Genomic DNA, 23,704 nt, shown 5'->3' on the forward strand with positions numbered 1-23,704 from the left:
TGGCAAACAACTTGAGAATGTTTATTAAGAAAACCTGAAATGGGCCATGAAGGGTCAGACCCAACTGAACAACAATACATAAATTTCTTGTCTGAATTTTTATTTCTATAGATAAGAACGTATAGAATAAAGTACTGAATTTAAAGTCAGGAAGGTATGAATTCAATTCTTCCCTGAAAGCTGTAAGACTGGGCAAATCACTTGAATCTCTCTTGGCCTCACTTTCCTCATTTGTAAAATGAGGGAGTTGGATCTAATGGCCTCTAAAGTCCCTTCCTATGATCTTATGAACAGAATGTATTTTATATTTGACAGCATGGATAATAATAGTAATAATAAGCATTTTATAACTTTACAAAAACACTACATTTTAAGTTATATGATCCTCACACTGTAAGATAAGTGCTATATATCATTAATCCTGACAACCTAGTTTTCTAAAACCCCAAATAGCCCCTTATCCCTAATAACCTGTCTTCAAGAAACCCCTAGACTGACCCTTGTCCCAGACTGAAACCCTTAAGCACCCCTTGTCCACCCTAGCATTATTAGCAGATGCAATCAAATTTTCAGTACTTTTTCAGTTACTTATTCTCCTATTGTATCCAGGCTGCTACCAGGTACCTCTGGCTAGATCTTAAATTTTAAGATAGAGACAGCAGCTAATCCCTTCTTTCCCAAAATTCAATAAACTCATGTTTTTCCTCAGTCTCCTTAAAAAGTATATTTAGGACCCTGAGTTTTATGGTTCAGTTGAAATTCCCAGTAATGGCATCTTTCCTGGGACAGTGGTGGTCCCCTAATGAGGTCTTGGATCATTTGTCTGAGGCAGAATTTCAACTCAGGACTTCCCAGTTCCAAGCCCCAGGATCTGCTTACCTGGCTGCCTCGCGGGCTAAAGAAACACTATACTATCACAATTAAACGTATAAACAACCAAACATAAATACAGACAAACCTGGTTGAAGAAAACCCTCAAGCTCCCCAAGATCACCCTAGAGAAGATGGGCAGATTTTGTCCTAGATGGAACAATAAACATGAAGTGCCATCTATCACCCAGATAGGACTAGTTGCCCTTGTCTTCTAGGTTAGAGGAACCTGTTGTATCTGGGCCTCTCCCAGGGATTCTAGCCTCTAGCTAGAATCCTCTTTCCCCAGCCAATCAGTTGTCCTTCCTTTCATGTGCTCCCTAAGAGTGCTACCGTTCAGTGAAAAGTCCCATTCTTGGTGCTTTTCCCGGTTCTGTATGGCGTGGAGCCATCAGATCACTGTCTCCCTGGTGCTGTTGTTCTTTAGTAACTGCTTGGGTGGTTGTGGTTTTTTTTGTTTGACAATACATTGAGGGAAGTTTAACGAGAAGACAGAAAGCCCTCCGGGAGGCAAATGTCGGAGCTACCAAGTTTAGGCAGGACCCTGGCCTCAGGAGGCTTCCATTCTATTTGGGCTTAGCAGTAGCTACAAAGTTTGGAGAGCGCACTTTGCACGTGTTAAGTCATCTGAAAGCCTGAAAACTAACCGATTTGCACCGGGTGTTCCCAAGCCCCGCCGGCACTTCGGTGGAGCTTGGGTACGAGAAGCCGGCCCGGAGCAGGCAGCCCCCTTCCGTCGGGAGGAGCCGGCAGTCTATAAGGGAGACGCCTGCACGCCCACCACTGTGTCCGGCCTAGGCGCAGAACGAGTGCGAACGAGACCATCTCTTTGAAGCGTTGGTCGAAAGAGTAAGAGTTTCCGGCCGAGATGAAACTTGCAATCCGGGAGGACACAGGTGGCACGTAGTGGTTGGCCAAGCGGATCGGGAGGGAGACGGGACGGGCAGCGCAGCAAGCGCGCGGAGAAAGTACCTGGGAAAGGGTTGGCGAAGGCCCTGAACGCCTGCGACTGACTCGAGGCTCTAGCTGGGGGTCGGAAAAAAGCAACGGGACTGTCCCTCTCAGTTCGCGGCACAAGGAGGTTTCCCCCCAGACAGAAAGCGGTCCCACGACCTACAGGACCGCGGGGAAAGAAAAAGCCCCTCGCAGTCAGCCGTTGGGCTGGGGATGCCTGGACTAACGGGGAGGGGGCGTGTCGGCAGCCGTTAGATCCGCCCCTCGCCTGCAGGGAGGCTCTACGGCGGGGCGGGGGGGGGGGGGGGTGTCCCGGCCTGGGACAGCCCCCGTCCCGCCTCCTCCCTCCCGCGCCCTGCCCTTCTTCACCAGAGACTGGGGCTCTGCCCCCCACTCTGACCAAAGATGGCGCTGAGAGTTGTGTCCGTGCTGAAGCGAAGGCTCGGCGGCCCGGGCCAGAAGCTCCTTCGCTCAGGTCAGACTCTCCCCGTCCCCGGTCTCCTTAGGGGGCACTGCGCAGAGCCGGGGTAGCAGAGGGCTGGAGGCCCGACCGGACCGAAATGAACCATACCTCGGCAGGGAGTACAGCTGGCCCCGGTCCGCTTGAGCCTGGAGCCCTGCTCCAGAGCCAGGCCGTATTATCGATGATCCCTGGGGCAGGCTGGGGGGCGGCACGGTGGGGTCTGGTTAGTATTGCCGGAACAAATGTCCGAGACCGATCTCGGCTTAGAGGGCCCTACCCTTGCCAGGTGTTCCCCTCCCCCTCCCCCTGCCCCTTGCCCCGGTGCTCTTCTTCCCACTTATACGTACACCCAGCGTTCTCCTTCCTCACCGAAAGTCCAATGAGACAGTGTCAATCATTCTCAGAGGATAAGAGGAAATCGAATTTTGCTCGTCCTGTAAGCAGTTGGTTGTCATTTTTTCCCTTAAGTGCTATGGACCTTTGAAAAAGTCATAAAAGTGCCAGTCACCCTCAGAGGTCAGAGGTCTAGGACTTGTTAGCTTCCTAAGAAGGAAGGGAAGGACCGAGACCTTTTAGGGAGAGAGAATCTTAGCTTTGCCTGGATGCCTAGATGAACTAGCTAACTAACCCTGCAGAAAGGTAACGGGGAAATGTGTTTCTGTATTTATAGGAAACCTTCTCTCTGCTACTCAACACCGATGGGAGAAAATGCCAAGTTCCGTAGGCTTCCCAGTAACATCAAGAAGATCGTTTAGTAAAACTGCACTTATTGTGGATGTGGATCATAATCTTGGTAATGCCATTAGGAACTGTGTGCTCCTAAATTAACTCTTTGTAGAGGGTTCAGTTTGTTCCCGTTTTTTATTATTTTCCCCTTAGGCTTTCTTTTAGTCTTTTTTTATCACCATACCTAATTCAGTCCCAAAGTCGACATTCAAAGAAAGATTTAATGTCAGGAAAACAGTATACCAATTTCTCATCCAGTAGTCTTCTACCGTTTAAAAGTTGGAAAGGAGCTTGGTGATCTAGTCCAATGCCTTCATTTTTTGCACACGAGGACAAAGAACTTGTCTAAGATAATAATAGATAACTGAAGACAAGTGACTAAAATCTGCCTCTAACCAAATCTCCTAATTCCTTTTTGTTCTTTCCCACACTGCCTATTGAATTTAAGGCATGGTTTGATGCTTAATGATTTTTTTCATATAAATGTAGATTTTTAAAAAGTTTTTAAATCTTTACCTCCCGCCTTGGAATCAATACTGTATATTGGTTCTAAGGCAGAAGAGCAGTTAGGGCTAGGCAATGCAGGTCAAGTGACTTGCCCAGGGTCACACAGCTAGGAAGTGTCTGAGGTCAGATTTGAACCCAGAACCCCCCATCTCTAGATCTGGCTCTCAATCCACTGAGCCTCTTAGATTTAACAATAATTTTCCCAAACAGGGTTTGAATTTTGCCCCAGATGTATTACAATAGCTATGTGCCTGGGCCAGTCTTTTCATTTCCCTGAACCTTAGTTTTCTTGTCTGTAAAATGAATGAATGAATGAATAAATAGAAAAGCATTCATTAAGCCCTTACTATATTTCAAATACTGGGCTCAGTGTTGTGGCTATATATAGAAAATTAAGGCGCTCTCCTCTTAAGGAACTCACATTCTAGTATGAGGGGAGAATTTCAGAAAAGGAGTGTGGATATGTTGAGCTTGAGATGCCAAAGGAATACCCAGTTGAGGCTATCTAATAGGCAGATGGTGATTTAGGACTAGAGCTCAAGAAAGAAACCAGAGCTGGAGAATAGAGAGATCTGAAAGTCATAGAAATGACAGTGGGATCTGTGGGAGTTGGTATGCGTGCTATGAGAGAGTGTTGTTAGAGTGAAATTTAAAACTCCAGGTTCTTATTTTCCATAGAGTTTATTAATAATCACTTGAAATAGAGGAAGCAGATAGGTAGAGATTTAAGTCTAATCTAACCTGACTCACTACCTGGTTCTCCACAAGGCTGTCTCTCTCAGCCATGGTCTTCCACTGCCTCCCCCCGCCCCCCGACGCCACCCAACACCACCCCTTTATCCTCCCTCTTGACCCAGACCGTAACCTTTAGTTCCAGGTCATGTTCATAGGGCTCTTCACCTGTGACTTCTGTTTGGAGCATTCACTCAACATTGGACAAGCTTTACACAGTATCCAGAGAAGAGAGGAGCCACACGAGAGCTTTGGACACATAAGTAGAAAGAAGGTGTTGTAGAGATAAAGACCTAGCAAAGGATGTTGAGGGAAAGTAATCATCTGTCGACCTTTGACCTAGAACCGGAGAGTCAGGACTCCCAACTCAGAATAAATAAACCAGATTGAAGGCTCTGTACTCAGGCCACAGGCATGGGGTCTAATAAGGCAGATCTCTCTCTGGCTCATGATGAATAAATTAGAGAAGTCAAAGTCTATAAATTCCATCTTTAATGGGACAAGACAAAGGGATGTACAAGCAAGTATTCTCATACCAGAGGGCCAAATACCTGTTACAACATAGAGGCTTTTAAGCCAAAAACTAGAAAGGGAAGGTGAGAGAGGAGTGCATGGAGCAAGCTAAATTTTTTTACACAACTGGTGTAAAATAGGTAGACAGATTGCAGGAGCCTGTCAGTCACCAAAATTGGCCATATTCCTGGCTCTGGAATTCTTTATTTTGGCAGGGCCCCTTCGGAGGAGAAAGGAACTGGTTAAGTGTCTATTATATTGTAGATTTGAATCTATACAAAAACAAAACTGAGACTCAGAACTGTATCTTTTTTTTTAATTTAAAGATAACTAACCTTTTTTGTTTGGAGTAGATGATTTTTGTTTATTTACAACTCTGCTTAGGTTTTGACACCTTTTAGCATTGTAGCAGTTTTCTAAATTGGTAACATTTTCTATTTGGCCTTTTATTTCTTTACCTATTGCCTCATTACCTTTCACCTACTTCCTTTTTTTAGCTGAGAGATTCTTTGCCAAGAAATGCTAGTCCCTGGGGGGCAGCTGGGCGGCTCTTTGGATTGAGAGCCAGGCCTAGAGATGGGAGGTCCTAGGTTCAAATCTGGCCTCAGACACTTCCCAGCTGTGTGACCCTGGGCAAGTCACTTGACCCCCATTGCCTAGCCCTTACCACTAAAAAAAAAAAAGAAAAGGAAAGGAAAGGCTTGCTACTTTGATCAATGGTGGTCCTCTTCTCCTGGCAGTCAGTTGTTGAAAGCAACATGTCTGTGTTCTCAGAAGTCCAAACCAGCAAAAATATTTCAAACCTGAAGGAGAGCATTTTTTCTTAAACCCTTACCTTCCATCTTAGAGTCAAAACCGTATATTGGTTCCAAGGCAGAAGATCAGTAAGGGCTAGGCAATGGGGGTTAAGTGATTTGCCCAGGGTCACACAGCTAGGAAGTGTCTGAGGACAGATTTGAATCCAGGACCTTCTGTCTCTAGACCTGGCTCTCAATCCACTGAGCTACCCAGTTGACACCCCCACACACACTCAATTACTAAAGCATCAAGAGGTTTAAGTGTCTTCTGAGGGCCATAAAGCCATTCTTTGCCAGAGGCAGAATTTGATCCCACCTCTTTCTGACTCTGCAGCCTGCCCTCTATCCAATGCCTCTCAGGTCTCATCTTGTTTCTTTGAATTCTTCATATTTATCATTTCTTCTGGAATTCTCTTACATTCATGTTCCACAGTTTGCTCTTCAAATGAACATGAATTCAATTGTTCATCTACTTTGCTTCTAATTCTCTGCTACCACAGTAAGTGCTGTTGTGAATATTTTAGGGTCTAAGGCATCCTTCTTTCTCTTTGGCCTCTCTGGGGTTTATGCCTAGCAGCAGAATCCAGGCTACAGGATGAGGACACCAGCAGCCTTTTAACTGCTAAATGTGATTTCCTTCTCTCAGTTTTCATCTTTATTGACCTCTACAAGTCCTTGTAGTGCTAAAGAGTTGTTTTGTTTTGAATCTTTACTTTCTAAAGCTTCCTTAGAGGGGAGAGAGAAGCTTTAAGGTAGGAAGATAGAGAAAGGATAGAAGTTTTAGATACCATGAGGGGGATGACGGAGTCAAATTAGAGATATGAGGTGGCAGGAATGAGTCTTTATTAATTACCAATGAGCCACAGCCAAGCTCTGATCAAAGGACCATTCCGAAAGCTTATACCAGTCCAGAGATCCAGATTCAATACCACACAGGTCAGAGAGATGATAGAAAAAGATTAGAGATGGAGCCTGGCTCCAGCAAGGACAGGCATCAGTGCAAGCTGGAAGGGAGGAAGAGCAGAAGAAAGAAAGGCAGAGCTGGCTGAGGCATATTTAATCTCTTTGATATGCAAATATACACAGTACACAGGGATGATCATCATTGGTTAATGACAAGGTATAGGCGTGGTTTCTCTTAACCAGGTGAGCACAAAGAAACCTGTGTTCCTGCCTAACCTGGGGGAAGCTGGGGTCAAGGGTCAGAGGCTTTCTCAGCCATGTGCAATACCGAGCATGCTCAAGACTGAGCATGCTCTATTCTAAGGCAATCTGTACATACCAACTGTTTCCCTTGCCCATAGCTAGGGGTGGACTGCTACACTTTCATCTTAGAATCAATACTGTGTATTGGGTCCAAGGCAGAAGAGTAGTAAGGGCTAGGCAATGGGGCTTAAGTAACTTGCCCAGGGTTCCGTATCTAGGAAGTATCAGAGTTCAAATTTGAACCCAGGACCTCCCATCTTCAAACCTGACTCTATCCACTGAGCCACCTAGCTGCTCTCCTGGGGGTTATTTTAATTTGCATCTTTCTGATTAGATGTAGTGATTTAAATATCGATGTAGAGCATTTTATGTGACTTTACATACCTTTGATTTCCTAAGAATACCGCCTGTTATATCATTTGACCATTTCTCAATTAAAAATTGGCTTGTGTTCTTATAAATTTAAACTCCATTCTCTATATATTTGAGAAATGAGGTCTTTATCAGAAAGACTTACTGTAAAAAAATTTTCCCCCCAGTTTTCTGCTTCCCTCATAATCTTGGCTGCATTGGTTTTGTTTGTACAATACCTTTTTAATTTAATCTAAACAAAATTATCCATTTTACATATCATAATGCTTTCTGTCTCCTGTTTGGTCATAAGTTTTTCCCATGTCCATAAATCTGACAGGTAAACTATTATGTTTTCTTCATTTGCTCATTATGTCACTCTATGTCTAAATCATTTACTCATTTTACACACACTGTACTTTTCACTTAAGCTGGTGTTCTTTTAGATTCTCCAACTTGACATTCCATCGTGCTTCCCTCCACCCTCTTTGCCTTTGTGTAGGTGGTGATCTAGGCCTCTTTTTTTTTTTTTTGAAACCTTTACCTTCTGTCTGAGTCTGGACACTAAGAATTACTACTACAGCAGAGGAGCAGGAAGGGCTAGGCAATGGGGTTCAGAGACTTGCCAGAGATCACACAGCTAGGAAGTATCAGAGGCCACCAGGACCTCCTGCCTCCAGTCCTGGGTCTCTATCCACAGAGCCACCTAACTTCCCAGGTCTCTGCCTCTTCCCCACCTCATGGGCCACTTCCTGTAAAGAAGCTTTGCCAGATTCCAGATTATGTTTGCTCTAAGAATGGGGTAAAATAGGACTAACTGCAGCCCAAAGGGAGTCTGGGATCCACCATACTTAGCACCTGGTAAGTATTTCCTAAATGCTTATGGAGTGATTGGCCTGCCAGGCAGCCCCAAGTAAAGCCCATGTGTGTGGAGCACTTAGGCCTTTGTAGCTTCAGGGGCGGGGCTCCCGCTCACTGGGCTAAGTCAAAGAGCCTCTCCCAGTGCAATTCATGGCCCAGAGCCAGCCTTTTGTAAAGCCTTTGGAGGCTGACTTCTAAGGGACCCATGTCTGTAAATACATACGTGTGTGTTATATGTAGATGAAGTGTGTTGTACTTAGAGGCGTAGACACATACACGCGCACACACACACAGAGAAAGACTTAAGAATTATTAACACAGGTACAGGCCAGCAAATCTAAGAATTTAAAGAAATTGAAGATTACTTACAAAAACATAAATTACTCAAATACTAAGAAGGAAAAAGTTTTAAAATAAATTAATGAACTTGAAATAGAGATCTTAAATAATCTTTTCCAGAAATTAAAATTGAACTAGCCATGAAATTCCCCCCCAGCAGGATAAAAAATTTCTGATCAGACAAATTTATAGATAAAAACATTTAAAGAACAAACAACTTAAATCTGTGCTACACAAAATATTCTCAAAAATTGAAAAAGAAAGTGCTACCAAGTACCTTTTATGACTTATGTTCCTGATATCTAAATGGAGAAAGATAAAACAAAATGAGAACCCCAAAAGAATATCACTAAAGAATATTTGTGTAAATTTTTTAAATAAAATTCTAGCAAAAATGTCTTAAAAATTATTCAGTCTGATTAAATTTGAATATTAAAGTGAGTATGAACCAACATTAAGAAAGTAATTAGTATAATCCTTTTAAAACTAGAATGTGCAAAAACCAAGGCAGAAGATGATTAAGGGCTAAGCAATTGGGAGGTAAGTGACTTGCCTGGGGTCACTCAACTGGGAAGGATCTGAGACCAAATTTGAATGCAGAACCTCCTGTCTTGTAACCAGGTTAAGAAAGGAAGTTATCTATTAGAAAAATATCTCAAATTATGTTCTGATATCTGAGATAGAAAGGGAATTAAAAAAATATATATAAAACCAAGAGCCATTCCCCAATGGGCAAGTGGTCAGTGGATATGAACAAACTATACTCAAAAGAATTCAAAACTACTTATCACCAGATATGCAAATCAAAACAACTTTGAGTTTTCTCTTTAAACTCAATAACTGGTACAGATGAAAAATGAGAATAATTAATATTGGAGGGGCTACCAAGAGGCAGTCACACTAAGATACCCTCTTGGAAGAGCTGTGGCAGACCAGTGTTGATGGAGTTATGAATTGATCCTACCATCCTGGAAAGCAGTTTGGAATTTTTTCCTAATAAAATGAAATGCCCACTTGTTAGGAATATACCCTAAGAAGGTAAAAAAAAAAATACAAAGTTCTCTTATATACCAAAATATCCACAGCCTTTTTTTATATTAGCAGAAAATTGATGCCTAAATGTAATAATGTCATAAAACATGGTTAAACCAAATGTTCAAAAATTCTTACTTGAAATGAATAACTTTTTCATTAGACATAGGACAGGAACATTTTCTTATTGTCCTTTATAGCTATAGAGAAGAGAGTAAAAAACATTCTGAAATACTCTGGCAAGGCAATTCACCTGAAACCCTTATTGTTCAGAGTTTCTCTAAGGTCTTTTCTCACAACCTAATTGGCTTGTTTTTGCTCCTAAACCACAGAAGACATTCTACTGAATTATTTTAATTTATTTCAAATAAATCTTCCCCAAATATTACCTTGATTGTGCTATTTTGGAGCACAAAAAATTATTAACAACTTCTTCCACAATCAACAAAATTCAATTTGACATGAGTAATAATAAAGGCCTAATATATGTACCTTTGGTATACAACAACATCCCTCCCCTCTGGGCCCTTGAGCAAATTTATCTAACACCCATCAGATTCCCAAAGATTACAAAAGAGAAAAATAATATGTGTTGAAAGGGATATGAGGAAAGTGGCACAATGGCACATTCTTGAGGGAATTATTACTTTGTTTGACTTAGGAGAAATAATTTGGCACTGTGTCCAAAAAGTCACTAGAATAAACTAGTATGTTCTAAACCATATGTTCCCTTTTACTCAGTGACACTATTATCGGGCATGTAACCCAAAGTGGTCTAGGACAAAGGAAAGAAGTCTATATATGCAAGAATATATCAACAGCACCTTTTGTTGTAACAAAGAAATAGAAACAAAACTGCTGTCTGGCAATTGCAGAATGACTAAACAAATTTTAATTTATGAATATGATGAGACTTTTGGTGCATCATAAGAAATTAGAAAGATGACAGATTCAGAGAAATATAGAGAAAAGTCTATACTAGTGCAAAGTGACAACAGAATCAGGAAAAGAGTGTAAGCAGGGACTACAGTGGTAATATGAAAAGGAAAGCTCTGAAAAACCTCAGAATTCTGACCAAAGTATCAACCAGTTATAAAAACCAGGTTTCTAATTAAACACCTTGTAGAAAGGTGATATATAGAACCAGAAAAATACTCTCATATATAACCATTGTGTGTTACTGAATTTGCCTTACTATAAATACTTGTTATAGTGCAGAAATTAGAATCAGCAGGCTTATTTCCCAATTGATAAATGGGCAAGGGACATAAATAGGCAATTTTCAAATACTAAAACTATCAATAAGCATATGAAAAAGTGTTCTAAATCTCTTATAATTAGAGAAATGCAAATCCAAACAACTCTGAGGTATCACCTCACACCTACCAGATTAACTAACATGACAGCAAAGGAAAGTAATGAATGCTGGAGGGGGTGTGGCAAAATTGGGACATTAATGCACTGCTGGTGGAGTTGTGAATTGATCCAGTCATTTTGGATGTCAGTTTGGAACTATGCCCAAAGACTGTCTGCCCTTTGATCCAGCCATACCATTGCTGGGTTTGTACCCCAAAGAGATCATAAGGAAAAAGACTTGAACAAAAATATTTATAGCTGTGCTCTTTGTGGTGGCAAAAAATTAGAAAATGAGGGGATGCCCTTCGATTGGGGAATGACTGAACAAATTGTGGTATATGATGATGATGGAATACTACTGTGCTAAAAGGAATAAATGAACTGGAGGGATTCCATGTGAACTGGAAAGAAATCCAGGAATTGATACAGAGTGAAAGAAACAGAAAGAAACAGAACCAGGAGAACATTATACACAGAGACGGATACACTGTGGCACAATCAAATGTAATGGACTTCTACTAGCAGCAGTGCAATGATCCAGGACAATTCTGAGGGATTTATGAGAAAGAATTATGGAAGTAGAAACACAGAAATAAAACAACTGCTTGATCATATGGGTCGATGGGGATATGATTGGGGATGTAGACTCTAAATGATCACCCTAATGCAAATATTAATAATATGAAAATAGGTCTTGACCAATAACACATGTAAAACCTAGTGGAATTGCTTGTGGACTACAGGTGGGAGGGGGGTGAGAGGAGGGGAGGAAAAGAACATGAATCATGTAACCATGGAAAAATATTCTAAATTAATTAATTAAAATTTTTCAACTAAAAAATATCACCCAGCTTCAAGAAAGACAAAGGATAACTAGAGTAACTGGAATTCCAATCTCATCCATTTTTTTTAAGTTATGAAGCATGGGCCTTGAATGTTAAACCACCTACCCAGCAAAATTCATATTTCTCAAACCAAGAAAATCTAGTTGCTAATAAAATGCAAGAACCCTTAGAGAACTCTTAGATAAATCACTATATGTCTCAGAAATGAGGGGGAAAAGAAAGGTGCAAAAATCAGTCAGGAGGCATTTAAGTGCCTACTGTGTGTTCAGGCACCACATTGAGGGCTGAGGATTCAAAGAAAGGCTCAAAACAAAAAAATCTTTTGGGTAGCTAGACTAATCCCAAAGTTAAGCCCCTAATATTTATAAAAAAGGGAAATTCAAGGTAAAGAAACCTATGTAGGTGTCATACAATATGACAGAGGTACCTTAGCTTCCATTTGGACATTGCACAAGGCACCTTCCTTCACAGTGGTAGACACTTTGGTCTAACATATGCCCTATTGATTTGTACCTTATCTGACAATAATCAAAGGACTATTGAACGGTTTTCTCTGGGATTGCATTGATTAGAAACCTTTTATGGTCTCAACATGTATAAAGACTTCTTGGAGGAAAATTTTGAAGAGACTTCATTTTATTCTACAAAGTCAGATGTTTCTGTATCAGTTAATAATAAGCACTGTAGAATTTTTAATCTTTACCTTCTGCCTTAGAAGGGACACTAAGTACTAGTCTCTAGGCAGAAAAGCAGTAAGGCCAGGCACTCAGGAGTGACATGCCCAGCGTCACATAGCTAAGAAGTCTCTGAGTCCAGATTTGAACCCAGGATCTCCCAACTCTAGGCTTGACTTTCTATCCACTGAGCCACCTCTTCGTTCCATTTCAATGGATAGAGAACTAGGCCTGGAGACAGAAGGTCTTAGATTCAATCTCCTCTCAAAACACTTCTCAACAGTTTAGCTCTTATCACTCTTCTGCTTTTGAACTGATACCAAGTATCAATTGTAAAACAGAAGACAAAAGTGGTTTTTTTTCATGGTTATAATGTATAATAAAATTTAGCAGAAAATAGTTCACGTCTTATATAATGCTTATTTCATCTGTAGACGGGATGTTGCTTCTGCTGAGTTATATATTTTGTTGTTAGTAAAAGATTACAGTAACAAGGCTTTTTGATGATGCACATGAAGATTCCAGGGACTCAAGACCCAGAACTTGGGAACTGCTGTGGTAAAAGCTTTGTTAAGTTGAACTAAATTGGGGCAGCTAAGGGGCACAATGGATAGAGCACCAGGTTTGGAATCGGGAGGACCTCGGTTCAACCGTGGCCTCAGACACTTTCTAGCTGTGTAATGCTTGGCAACTCATTTAATCTCATTTGCCTAGCCCTTAACATTCTTTTGTCTTAGAATTATTCCCAAAACAGAAGATAAGGATTTAAAATTAGAAGGTTTTTTTTTTAAAGAAAATTTTTAAAATGAGAAAGGACCTGTTTGTACAAGAATATTCATAGCTGCACTCTTTGTGGTGGCAAAGAATTAGAAACTAAAGGGATGTCCCTCAATTGAGGAATGGCTGAACAAATTGTGGTATATGGTGATGGAATACTATTGCTCTATAAGGAATGATGAACAGGCTTATTTCAGAAAGAGCTGAAAAGACCTGCATGAACTGAGGCAGAGTGAAATAAGCAGAACCAGGAGAACATTGTACACAGCAACTGAAACATTGTGAAATGATCAAAAGTGATAGATTTTGCTACTAACAGAAGTACAATGATCCAGGACAATTCTGAGGGCCTTATGACAAAGAAGGCTATCCACCTCCAGAGAAAGAACTGTGGGATTAGAAATGCATATAAAAATATAGGATTTATCATTTGTTTATTTGGGTATATGATTGGGGGTTTTGGTTTTATAAGATTATTCTCTTACAAAAATGAACAATATGGAAATATGTTTTGAGTAATAATACATATATGATCCAGCTTGTCAACTTCGGGAAGGAGGTAGAGAAGAGGGGAGGGAGACAACATGCATCATGTAACTTTGGAAAACTTATGTGTAAAGTTGTTATTAGAATAAGATAAAGATAAATTTTTAAAAAGAAAGAAAAATACTTTTTAAAAAGCGGACCCTTAATAAATTAAATAAATAAATTACCTTATCCCCCTATCCTAGTCTGAGCTTAGAAGTCAGCATCCTCTGGCCATCACTTTGGATGATATTTTTGATGAGACTGTCTAAGGGGTTCAGGTCTTACTCATACAGTAAAGAGTATTTTATTTTCTTGTGCTTCTATTGCTTAAGCATATTTGTCTTTGACTCTTCCATTCTGCATTTGTGAACTAGGGATTGCTACAATGAAGATGAACAATCCCCCAGTGAACAGCTTAAGTCTGGAATTACTAACAAACTTTGTAATAGACTTGGAGAAGCTGGAAAATGAAAAACGTTGCAGAGGCTTAATCATAACATCCGTATGTATTGTATTTCATTTCCATTTACTATTGATTTCTCCTTCCCTCAAATTCTGTGTTCTTTGGGTAATATATTCAAAATCCAAATTCTCCACATAAAAAAGGGGGATTATTGTCATGATAATAATGAAATCCAGGAGAAAAAGTGATCCTGTTGATTCTGGAAGCGAAATGAAAAGAGTAAGTCAGGCATCCTCCTATGGGCCCATTAGCCACTAGAGGAGAGCAAGGAAGACAAGAGACATGCCAAGTTTAACAGAGTGAGAGGCATAATTGAAGAATGATCCATTGTATCAGAAGTTTTAGAGAGGTAAAGTAAATGAGAAGAGGGAAGTGTTCATGGAATTTAGCCTCAAAAGCTCCTGAAAATATTTCTTAAATAGTAAATAGTGTCATTCCCCAAGTCAAATATAATGTCCTTGAGGTCATGGACTTGACTCACTTCTTCCTCCATATGCCAGGGCTAAGCACAGTTCCTGCTAGAGTGGTTAGTAAATTTGCATTGATTAATTTTTCTGGCCCTGCTGATTACCTGCAGCAAAGATGTTTAGAAAAAAATGTCATCAGGCCATCAGGAGAGGACAAGATATAGTCAAGGCCAATCTAATTTATTCATCTAGCGTGCATTGGGTGTATAGCACTCTATCAGATCTGCTGTAGGGAGCTGGAAAGGAAGTAGATTATTATCTTTGATTCACTCAATCTTTTTTTTTTTAAATAAACCCTTACCTTCCATCTTGGAATCAATACTATGTATTAGTTCCAAGGCAGAAGAGTGGTAAGGGCCAGGCAATGGGGGTTAAGTGACTTGCCCAGGGTCACACAGTTAGGAAGTGTCTGAGGCCAGATTTGAACCCTGAACCCTCCCATCTCTGGACCTGACTCTCAATCCACTGAGCCACCCAGCTGCCCCCTGATTCACTCATAATCTAATGGGCAAAACAGACAAAAAAAAGCACAGAAGTGAAAATACTTAAGGACATATACAAAATTTCTTCTTTTAGAAGAAATCTGAGGGAGGAGGAGTTAAAAAGAGAAACGATACTGCTACTTGGCAGCCTAGTATAAGACTCATCCAGAGACTTGGGGATGATGATAACCTGCATTAACTCATTCCTCAATGATTAACATACGCTTCACCCAATTGTATCCTCTTCTTTCTAGTGACCCTTCCTACAAATGCCTTCTTAAATCCTACACTGAGCACTGCCTTATTCCTGTACCTTCATTCCAAACCCCCCTACCCCAACGCCTCCAATTTCCTACTCTAAAGCTACCTGCTCTTTGCATTGTGTCCACTGGAATGCCTGTTTTGTAGATAACAAACTTGCTTTCATCTTCAACTTTTGTCTTTCTCACTACTTCCATCTTCTTGTTCTCACTGGCACTAGGCTCCCTCCTGGCCCCCCTTTCCAACACTGGTTGCACTTTTAACTTATATCCCCTGACTAGAAAGAAACCTTTCTCATCCCCCCCTTAACACTAGTGCCTTCCCACTGTGATGACCAACAGTTTGTCCTGTATAAATCTCGTTTGTGCATAATTGTTTGCAGGTTGTTTTCCTCATTAAATTGTGGGATCCTTAAAAACAGGGGCTCTGTTGGGTTTTTGTTTTTACTTTGTATCTCCAGCACTTAACCCTGGTGCATGATGTGCTTCTTAACAAATGTTTATTGATCGGCCAAGCCTTTGACACTGTAGGTCCATCTCTTCTTAATATTCTTCTCTCTCGGTTTTTATGGTGCTGCTCTCTCGTGGTTCACCTCCTATCCTGCTGACCTCTCCTCCTCAGTATTCTTTCCTGGATCTTCATCCCTGTCATGCCCACTAACCATAGCTTCCCTCTAAAACGCTCTCTTGGGCTTTCATCTCTTCTCCTTCTATAGTGTTTCTTGCCCTCCCCCCCCCCCTTTAAATCCTTACCTTCTGTCTTAAAATGGATACTGAGAATCCATTCCAAGGAAGAAGAGAGGGAAGGGTGAGGCAATTGGGGTTAAGTGACTCACCCAGGCTCACACAGCCAGAACATGTATGAGGTCACATTTGAACCCAGGATCTCCCATCTCTAAGCTTTGTTCTCTATCCATGAGCCCCCTAACTACCCCTCCTCTATAGCATTTCACTTGGTGATCTCCTCAGCTCTTGTACATATAATTGTCATCTACAGATCTATTTATCTAGCCCTGATCTCTCTCATGACCTCCAGTCTTATCTCTAACTACTGGACACCCAAAGCTGGATCTTAAACCCACATGTCCAACACTGAACTTATTGACTACACACATTTAGCCTCAAAAGCTCCTGAAAATACTTCTGGTTGAATCCTTAAATAGTAAGTAGTGTCACACACACACACACACACACACACACACACACACACACACACACACACGGCTTCTTCTTGTCTTAACTTCCTTGTTACTTGGTGTTGGGGGCAGTATCATCCTCGCAGCCTACATGTTATCCCTGACTCTTTACTCTCTGTCAGCCCCATAGCCAATCATTTGCTAAATCCTAACGTTTCTACCTTCATAATATCTCTTGTATCTTACCCTGTTGTCTCTTCTGCCACTAATCACCATGGTACAGGACCTCATCACCTCCCCCCTGAACTAAAAATAACTTTCTGGTTAAGTTTGTCTCAAAGCTCTCCCCATTCCAACCCATCCACCCCTCAGCTGTCAAACTGATCCTCCTGCAGCTCCAGTCTAGCCCCAGTCACCTCTCCTAGTTAATAAACTCCTGTGACTCCCTATTACCTCCAGGATCAAATACAAAGTTCTCTGTTTGGCTTTTAAAGCCCTTTATAACCTAGCCTCTTCCTGCCTTTCCAGTGTTTCATCTCATTCCCCTCCATGTACTCTGCAGTCCAGCGACATGGACCTCCTTGCTGTTCCTCAAGCCAGATGATCCATCTCCTGCCTGTATTCATTTCCCCGGCTGTTCCCTGTGCCTGGAACTCTTTTCCTCCTCATTTCCACCTCCTGGCTTCCTTCTAGGCTCATCTAGCAGCCTCCCACTCATCCCTGGTCTTATCTCCAGTTTGTCATGTATACCTCACTTGTACATGGTGGTTTGCATGTTGTCTCCTTCATTAGACTGGGAGCTCTTTTTGTCTCTTTGTATCATTAGCACTTTGCACAGTGCTTGATACATTGCTATTTTTCACTTGTTTCAGTCATGCCTGACTCCTCATGACCCATTTGGGGTTTTCTTGGCAGAGATACTAGAGGGGTTTGCCATTTCCTTCTCCAGCTTATTTTATAGATAAGGAAACTGAGGCAAACTGGGTGAAGTGACTTGCCCAAAGTCACCCAACTAGTGAGTGACCAAAGCTGGATTTGAACTCCTGTCTTCCTAACTCCAGGCCCAGCACAGCATGCCAGCTAACAGTGGCCAGACTGATGAATAAAACAGCATGCACGGTTCATTTGTGGTGATAAATATAACTGCGAAATAGAGCAGTTTTCAAGTCAGTCATCACACTATCTTGTGAGTAGAACTATCCATTCAGAAAGCCAAAAGAGGACTTCATTAGTGTGTGGATAGAAGAGATTGGGTGATAATCCATTAGAAACACACCGAGGGGCAGCGAGGTGACTGGAGAGATAGAAAGCCAAGTCTGGAATGGGAGATCTCGGCTTCCAATCAGACACTTCCTGGCTGTGGGACCCTGGGCAAGTCACTCAGCCCCATTGCCCAGCCCTTAGCTCTCCTCTCCTGCCTTGGAGCCAAGGTAGAAAGGAAAGGTCTAAAAGAAGAAAAACAGTGTGGCCGTGGCCATTGTACACAAAATGAGAAGGCTGGCCCAGTGAAGTCCCAGGTCTCCTTCCCTCTTTCTACCATCTCTAGACCCTAAAGATTCCTTGAATGTCAGGCTCCTCCCTCGGGCAGAGTCGGGGTTTCTTACTCGGCAGGCAGTTCCCCTGAGCTTCCTCTGAACCAAGGCCAGGGTGGTTCCCCGGACAGTTTCTTACCTTCCCTTGAAGAAAAGAAGCTGGAATAAGTAGTCACCCTGCACTGCCGGGTGAGGAATAGGAAGAAACCATGGATGTCCCAAAAATCTTAATGCAGTTTTAAGCTCAAGTCCTTTAAATAGCATTTTTAAGGGTTAATGGCTTCAAATTGCACTTGGACTGCTGCTCTGCCGTATACCAGCCTGCCTGGTGATCGCCGCCCCTCATTCTGCCGGCTGCCCTTTTCTGATTCACACTCAGGGAGCTCCTCTGCACCATCCACACATGAAAAAGGCAGACATTGATGGATGTTTGAGTTTATCATTTTTAAAATGCAAGAACTCCGCTTCTCCCAAGTTCCCTGCGGTTTCAATGAGGTTTAGCTATATGAGGGTAAGACTTGATTAAAATGAATTTAAAATATAACTGCAAAGAGACTATTGGTCAAGATGGCCCCGTGTAGGACATTTATATAGCTTATTTTACATGTAATGCTTTTACTTTGTGTCTTCCTTAAAGAGGTTTGTGGAGACAACCTTAATCTTATCAATATCCTGCTGACAGATTCTCAGAAAGTTATTGCTACCGCGAACTCATTTTATCCATTTGTGTTGATTTTTGGTTTCCGTTTCAAAGGGTACCTTTTTGGAGTCCTCTGTACTTTGGTGCTTGGAATCCAAAAGCACGTGACACAATGTCTGAGACAATGTCTGGCTTTCTGGGCACTAACTGTAGCTCCCAGACCCAATCCCCAAACGCCAGATAATTTGAAGCAATGCTGCCCACCTCTCTGGCTCTGGACACTGGATCTTTCTTTCTTTGTTTTCTTCCATTTTCTATGCAAATGGGGTGAAGTGATTCACCCGTCACACAGTAAGTGTCTGAGGTCAGATTTGAACGCAGGAAGATGAGTCTTCCTGCTTCTAGGCCGGGCACTCTATTCACTGTGCCACTTAGCCTCAAATAAGGCTTCTTTGCAGCCATGTCACACCACATTGTTGACTCATATCCAATTTGTATTCAGCTAAAACTCTCAGGTCTCTTTCTCCTGTGTTGCTTTTAAGCTAAGTTTTCCCTATACTATACGTAATAGTTGTGTAATTTATTTTTTTAGCCTAACCATATAACTTCATACTCATCTCTGTCGATTTCTGTTTTCTCATCATTGGTTGATACATTGATTGTACCAACCCCACTGATCATTGTGCCATCTAACATATCAGCTGGCCCTCCTAGCTTTGTGTATAACTTTTAAAAAATAGTTTTATTAAAAGAGAAATAGTTTCACATTTCTGTTGATCTATAATGAATATCAGTTTATTTTCTTTATTATTCTCAAATCCATTTGTTATTATATTTTTTAATTCCTCAAAGATAAACTGTATAATAGTAAACTTAGAAAGTTGTGATACGAAAAGGTCTACCACTCTTGAAGCACTGACTCCCTACCCACAAATAAAATCCCGTTCTCATTGAAAAGAGAAGCTATGTGACCCTGGGCAAGTCACTTAACCCTCATTCGACCCTCAAGGACTGTTTTCTGGGGGAAAGGGTAGAATTGGAAAGATTTTAAGTGGGGATAGACTAGCCAACCTTCTAGCTCCCTTCCAGTTTCTAAGAATCTGTGTATCTGAGTCATCCACAGATTGCAAGGCCAAATTATTTAAGCCATTGATATAAGATATGAGATACCAAACAAAATAGGTCCAAGTAGAGAGCCTTACTTGTGCTTGTAATTTAGTAGACAATCTTTGAGAGATTCTGTGGCTAAAAAATTCATTGCCATATCACTAAACTAGTGATAATCCCATCTCTACTTAGTAAGGTTGATCCTCTGACAAAAGAAATGGGTTCAGGTCACCATCAATCTTTAAAACAATGTGTTGGAACTGGTTGTTCAATGAGCTAGGAATCAAATTGCCTTGTTATCGTATAATCATCCCTCTCATTTTACAGTAGTGGAAGTTCTGGCTTCCAGCCTACAGTGAATGCTTGAGGAAAAGGCAGTGAGGAGGATGGAGAAGGAGGGAAAAGATCTTAGATAATTCACAAACTTTTGTCCACAAGGTTATTAGTCAGGCTTTGTCCAGTACCTTGCTGACATCTTGATGTACCATATCTATAGCATTTTCCTATATAGTTAAGCACCTCCACTGAAATCCTGCTTGAGATTTCATGGCATATTCATGTGACTCTTGGTTCTAGAAAGTTCCGCTAAAAGAGCACCAGCTCCAACACCACTTAAACCACACTAGGAAAGCTTCAAGGGTGGACATATTGATGGCTTGTATTGCTTTTGTCTGAGGACCACCTTTACCAAGTACAAAGAGGCTTATCACCAGCTTAATAGTATGGTGACGAATTTTTTTAGCCAAAGAATCTCTCAGAGATTATCAACTAAATTATAGAAAACTTACTATCTGAAATGTTGAATGGATTGTCTACACAAGCAAAATTCTAGGTCCTTCAAGGACTGGAGTCCTTACTAGTCAAAGAACAGAGGTTAGTTTGGCCTGATCCTATGATGATTCCCAGTGATTACTTTTTCCCTTTCTCTGTGCTCATATCCATCTCCTCAATAATCCTTTTTTTAGAATTTTCCAGGATGTCATCATGTAGTTTCTAGATCCCAGTTGTCCCAATATTCAATGAAAGGAAAAACATTTGTCCATGTCTAGTCTTCTACTCCCACACCCTTGCCATTCCTTGGAGATCACTGACAGAAGTTAAGCAATCATATATGAAAGTTTGGGGGGTTTTCTTCAGTAACTTGGGACATTTGAACATTACCATGAAGCAACTACTTTCATCCTGGTCTAAGAGACTTGGAATAATTTTTTAAAGACAGGCAGAAGCTCAGAGGTAAAAGCATATAGATTTGCTCTTCTCTTAACTATGTTTATTCTCTCCTTCATAGCTCAAGAATTAGTCTCCAAGTTGGAAAAATTAGCACATAGGGAAACAATAAACTGAGTCTAATGAAAGTTTTTACTAAATTGCTAGTTTTAATTCTATGTGAAAATAAATTACAATTGATTAAGTACTTTAAAATGACAGAATTTATATGGTTACCTTGAAAAAGAAAAAATAAGAGTGATCACCTTTTTACAATTGAAAAGAGTGAATGGTTCTTGATAAATATTGATTGTTCATAGTACTATTACTAATCTGTTGCCAAGTCTGTAGTTCTACTCTGTTTCATCTCTCCATACCAGCTCTTCCAGTTCATTTATATGGCCACCAGGTCCTTATCCTTTCTCCCCTGTATTACTGAAAGTGATTCTTAATTGGCTTCCCTGCCTTGTCTCTCCTTTTTCTGATCCTCTTCCACAAATATGCCATTTGATAATCCTCAAGACAGATCTGATCATGCCGCTCCTGCTCGGTGAGCTCTTGCTCTTTGTTTGACTTTTAACACCCTTGGGTCCAACCTGGCTCTGACCTACATTTCTAAGATTATTGCACCTTCTGTCTGTCCCCTTCATACACTCCATGGTCTATCTCGAGTCTATTCTCAGCAACTTTGCATAGACTGTCCACATGCCTAGAATGCCATCCTTCCTCCCCTCTGCCCCCTTCGCATTCCTAGCTTCCTTCCTTCCTACACCTGATCCAGCTCTTCCCCAACTCACTTCAGGTTCCTTTGTTTATTCTCGAATGCACATGTCACCTCCCCTCATAGACACACACAGACAGGAGAGAGAGGAGGGACTGTTTCCTTTTTGTCATATCCCCAGTGCTGTGTACACAGAGTAGATGCTTATTAGATGCATGTTAATTGGTTGTTTCTTTTTATTTTAGGCTAGCCCCAAAATCTTTTCTGCTGGCCTGGATATTACTGAGATGTATGGGAAGAGTTCAGCCCACTATGCCGAGTTCTGGAAAGCAGTGCAGGAGCTGTGGCTGAAGCTGTACATGTCTAACATGGTGGTGATAGCAGCGATCAATGCAAGTTGCCTTTTTGTCTGACTTCAAAGGAAACTGGCTTGTAAATTGCCTTTTTTTTTCAAGCAACTAGGTGGAAATTATTCATGGAAGTTCAGAATCACAACCTGGATTTACGTTTTAAAGAGAAATATGTTCTTGCTTTTCCTGTCATACTAAAGTTTGGTCTGTCCCTGCATTATTCCACTGAGACTTCAGGGATCACAGAATTTAGATCCCAAAAGAACCTTAGTAGTCGTCTAACCCATCCCCCCCATTTTAAAGTTGAGGAAACTGAGGCCCAGAGGCAGGAAGAGATTTGCCCAAACTCACATAAGTTAAAATAGCAAGGCTCAAGCTTGAGATCTAAAGATCTTGCCATGATGCCATTGTATCATGGCAGCCAATAACAAATGACCATTTAAATCAGTTACAGAGGGCTCTAAAACAGACGAAGGTTTCACAGGTCGCTATGGGTGCTTCCTTCCTAGGGACCCAGAGAAACATTCCCAGCACATTCCACCCTCTGGTCTGCCAGTAACGACAGGCACATCTTTCCGTGACAAATGGCAGCAGATCTTTCCAGCGCTGAATCTCCAGTCTCTTGATCTCTGCCTTCGATTTGAGTGTCTTGATGGATACCGCTGCAAGGGCTAGCACGATTGCCTGAAGTCAGCATTTGGTTTTGCTTCTAGGGATCAAGCCCTGCAGGAGGCTGCCTGATTTCCTTAGCTGGTGACTACCGAATCATGGCGGACAATCCCAAGTATACCATTGGTCTGAATGAAACGCTGCTGGGCATTGTGGCGCCCTTCTGGTAAGGCTGAGCCCATCAGAACCTCGCTCAGGCCCTTCAAGGCACATCTTCAAAGAGGAAGCTTTTGCTTTCCTTTTTTTTTTTTAAGTAACTTTAGGTAGAAGTCAGGACCATGCCCAGGAGAGCATCAGGGTGACCCTGGAAAGTGGGTTGGGGTTGGGGTTGGGGTGGGAGCTAAACTAGTCCTCTCCTGGAGTCATGTCATCTCAGTGTCAGAACTAGATACAACTGTTCTTTAAAGTGCCAACTGATTGTCTATGCCCATTTCTTCCACACAAGAGTTAACTGAGGTGTGTGTGTATGTTTAATTCTAGGTTTAAGGATACCCTTGTAAACACGATTGGGAACAGAGCTTCAGAGCATGCCCTTCAGCTGGGATTGCTCTTCTCTCCCACTGATGCCCTCAGAGTGGGCATTGTGGATCAGGTAGTGCCAGAAGATAAGGTGCAGGACACAGCACTCAATGTGATGTCTCGGTGGCTTTCTATTCCAGGTGAGAAGATGCCTCCCTGCTAGAACTAAATTAAAGGGGGGAATTGGAGAGCCCTTTGCTCTCTTCCTGCCAGTGAATTTTTTTCCCTCCTTTTATTGAAAATAATCTTATTGTAGGGGGCAGCTGGGTGGTTCAGTGGATTGAGAGTCAGGCCTAGAGATGGGAGGTCCTGGGTTCAAATCTGACCTCAGACACTTCCTAGCTGTGTGACCCTGGACAAGTCACTTGACCCCCATTGCCTAGTCCTTACCACTCTTCTGCCTTGGAGCCAATACACAGTATTGACTCCAAGATGGAAAGTAAGGGTTATAAAAAAAAAAAGGAAAAAATTTTTTATAAAAAAATAATAATCTATCGTAGATGAATCTAGGTGACTCAGTGCTTAGAGTGCCAGGTCTGGAATTAGGACCTGGGTTCAGACCTGTCCTCAGACACTTTCTAGCTGTGTGACCCCAGGCAAGTCACTTAATCCCAATTGCCT

General features: G+C 41.6%; 1 protein-coding gene and 1 long non-coding RNA gene across 2 annotated transcripts in view; one reads left to right on the forward strand and one right to left on the reverse strand.

Annotated features, from left to right (window-relative positions):
- Positions 1–2,978, reverse strand: LOC107649636 (uncharacterized). Its single transcript, XR_001623603.2, has 2 exons — positions 2,396–2,978; positions 1–1,842 (listed from the first exon to the last, which is right to left on the reverse strand). It is a non-coding gene; the product is annotated as an uncharacterized LOC107649636 (long non-coding RNA).
- ECI1 (enoyl-CoA delta isomerase 1) overlaps positions 1,836–23,704 on the forward strand; it is a 23,208-nt gene continuing 1,339 nt past the window's right edge. Inside the window, exons 1-6 of the mRNA XM_007499411.2 lie at positions 1,836–2,299; positions 2,958–3,080; positions 13,906–14,033; positions 21,791–21,937; positions 22,609–22,730; positions 23,045–23,223. Coding sequence (XP_007499473.1) covers positions 2,230–2,299; positions 2,958–3,080; positions 13,906–14,033; positions 21,791–21,937; positions 22,609–22,730; positions 23,045–23,223 — 769 coding nt within the window. The 5' untranslated portion in view covers positions 1,836–2,229. The remainder of the gene's footprint in view (positions 2,300–2,957; positions 3,081–13,905; positions 14,034–21,790; positions 21,938–22,608; positions 22,731–23,044; positions 23,224–23,704) is intronic.

The sequence above is a fragment of the Monodelphis domestica genome, chromosome 7 (assembly GCF_027887165.1).
Source record: "Monodelphis domestica isolate mMonDom1 chromosome 7, mMonDom1.pri, whole genome shotgun sequence".
In the NCBI taxonomy this organism is placed as follows: Eukaryota; Metazoa; Chordata; class Mammalia; order Didelphimorphia; family Didelphidae; genus Monodelphis; species Monodelphis domestica.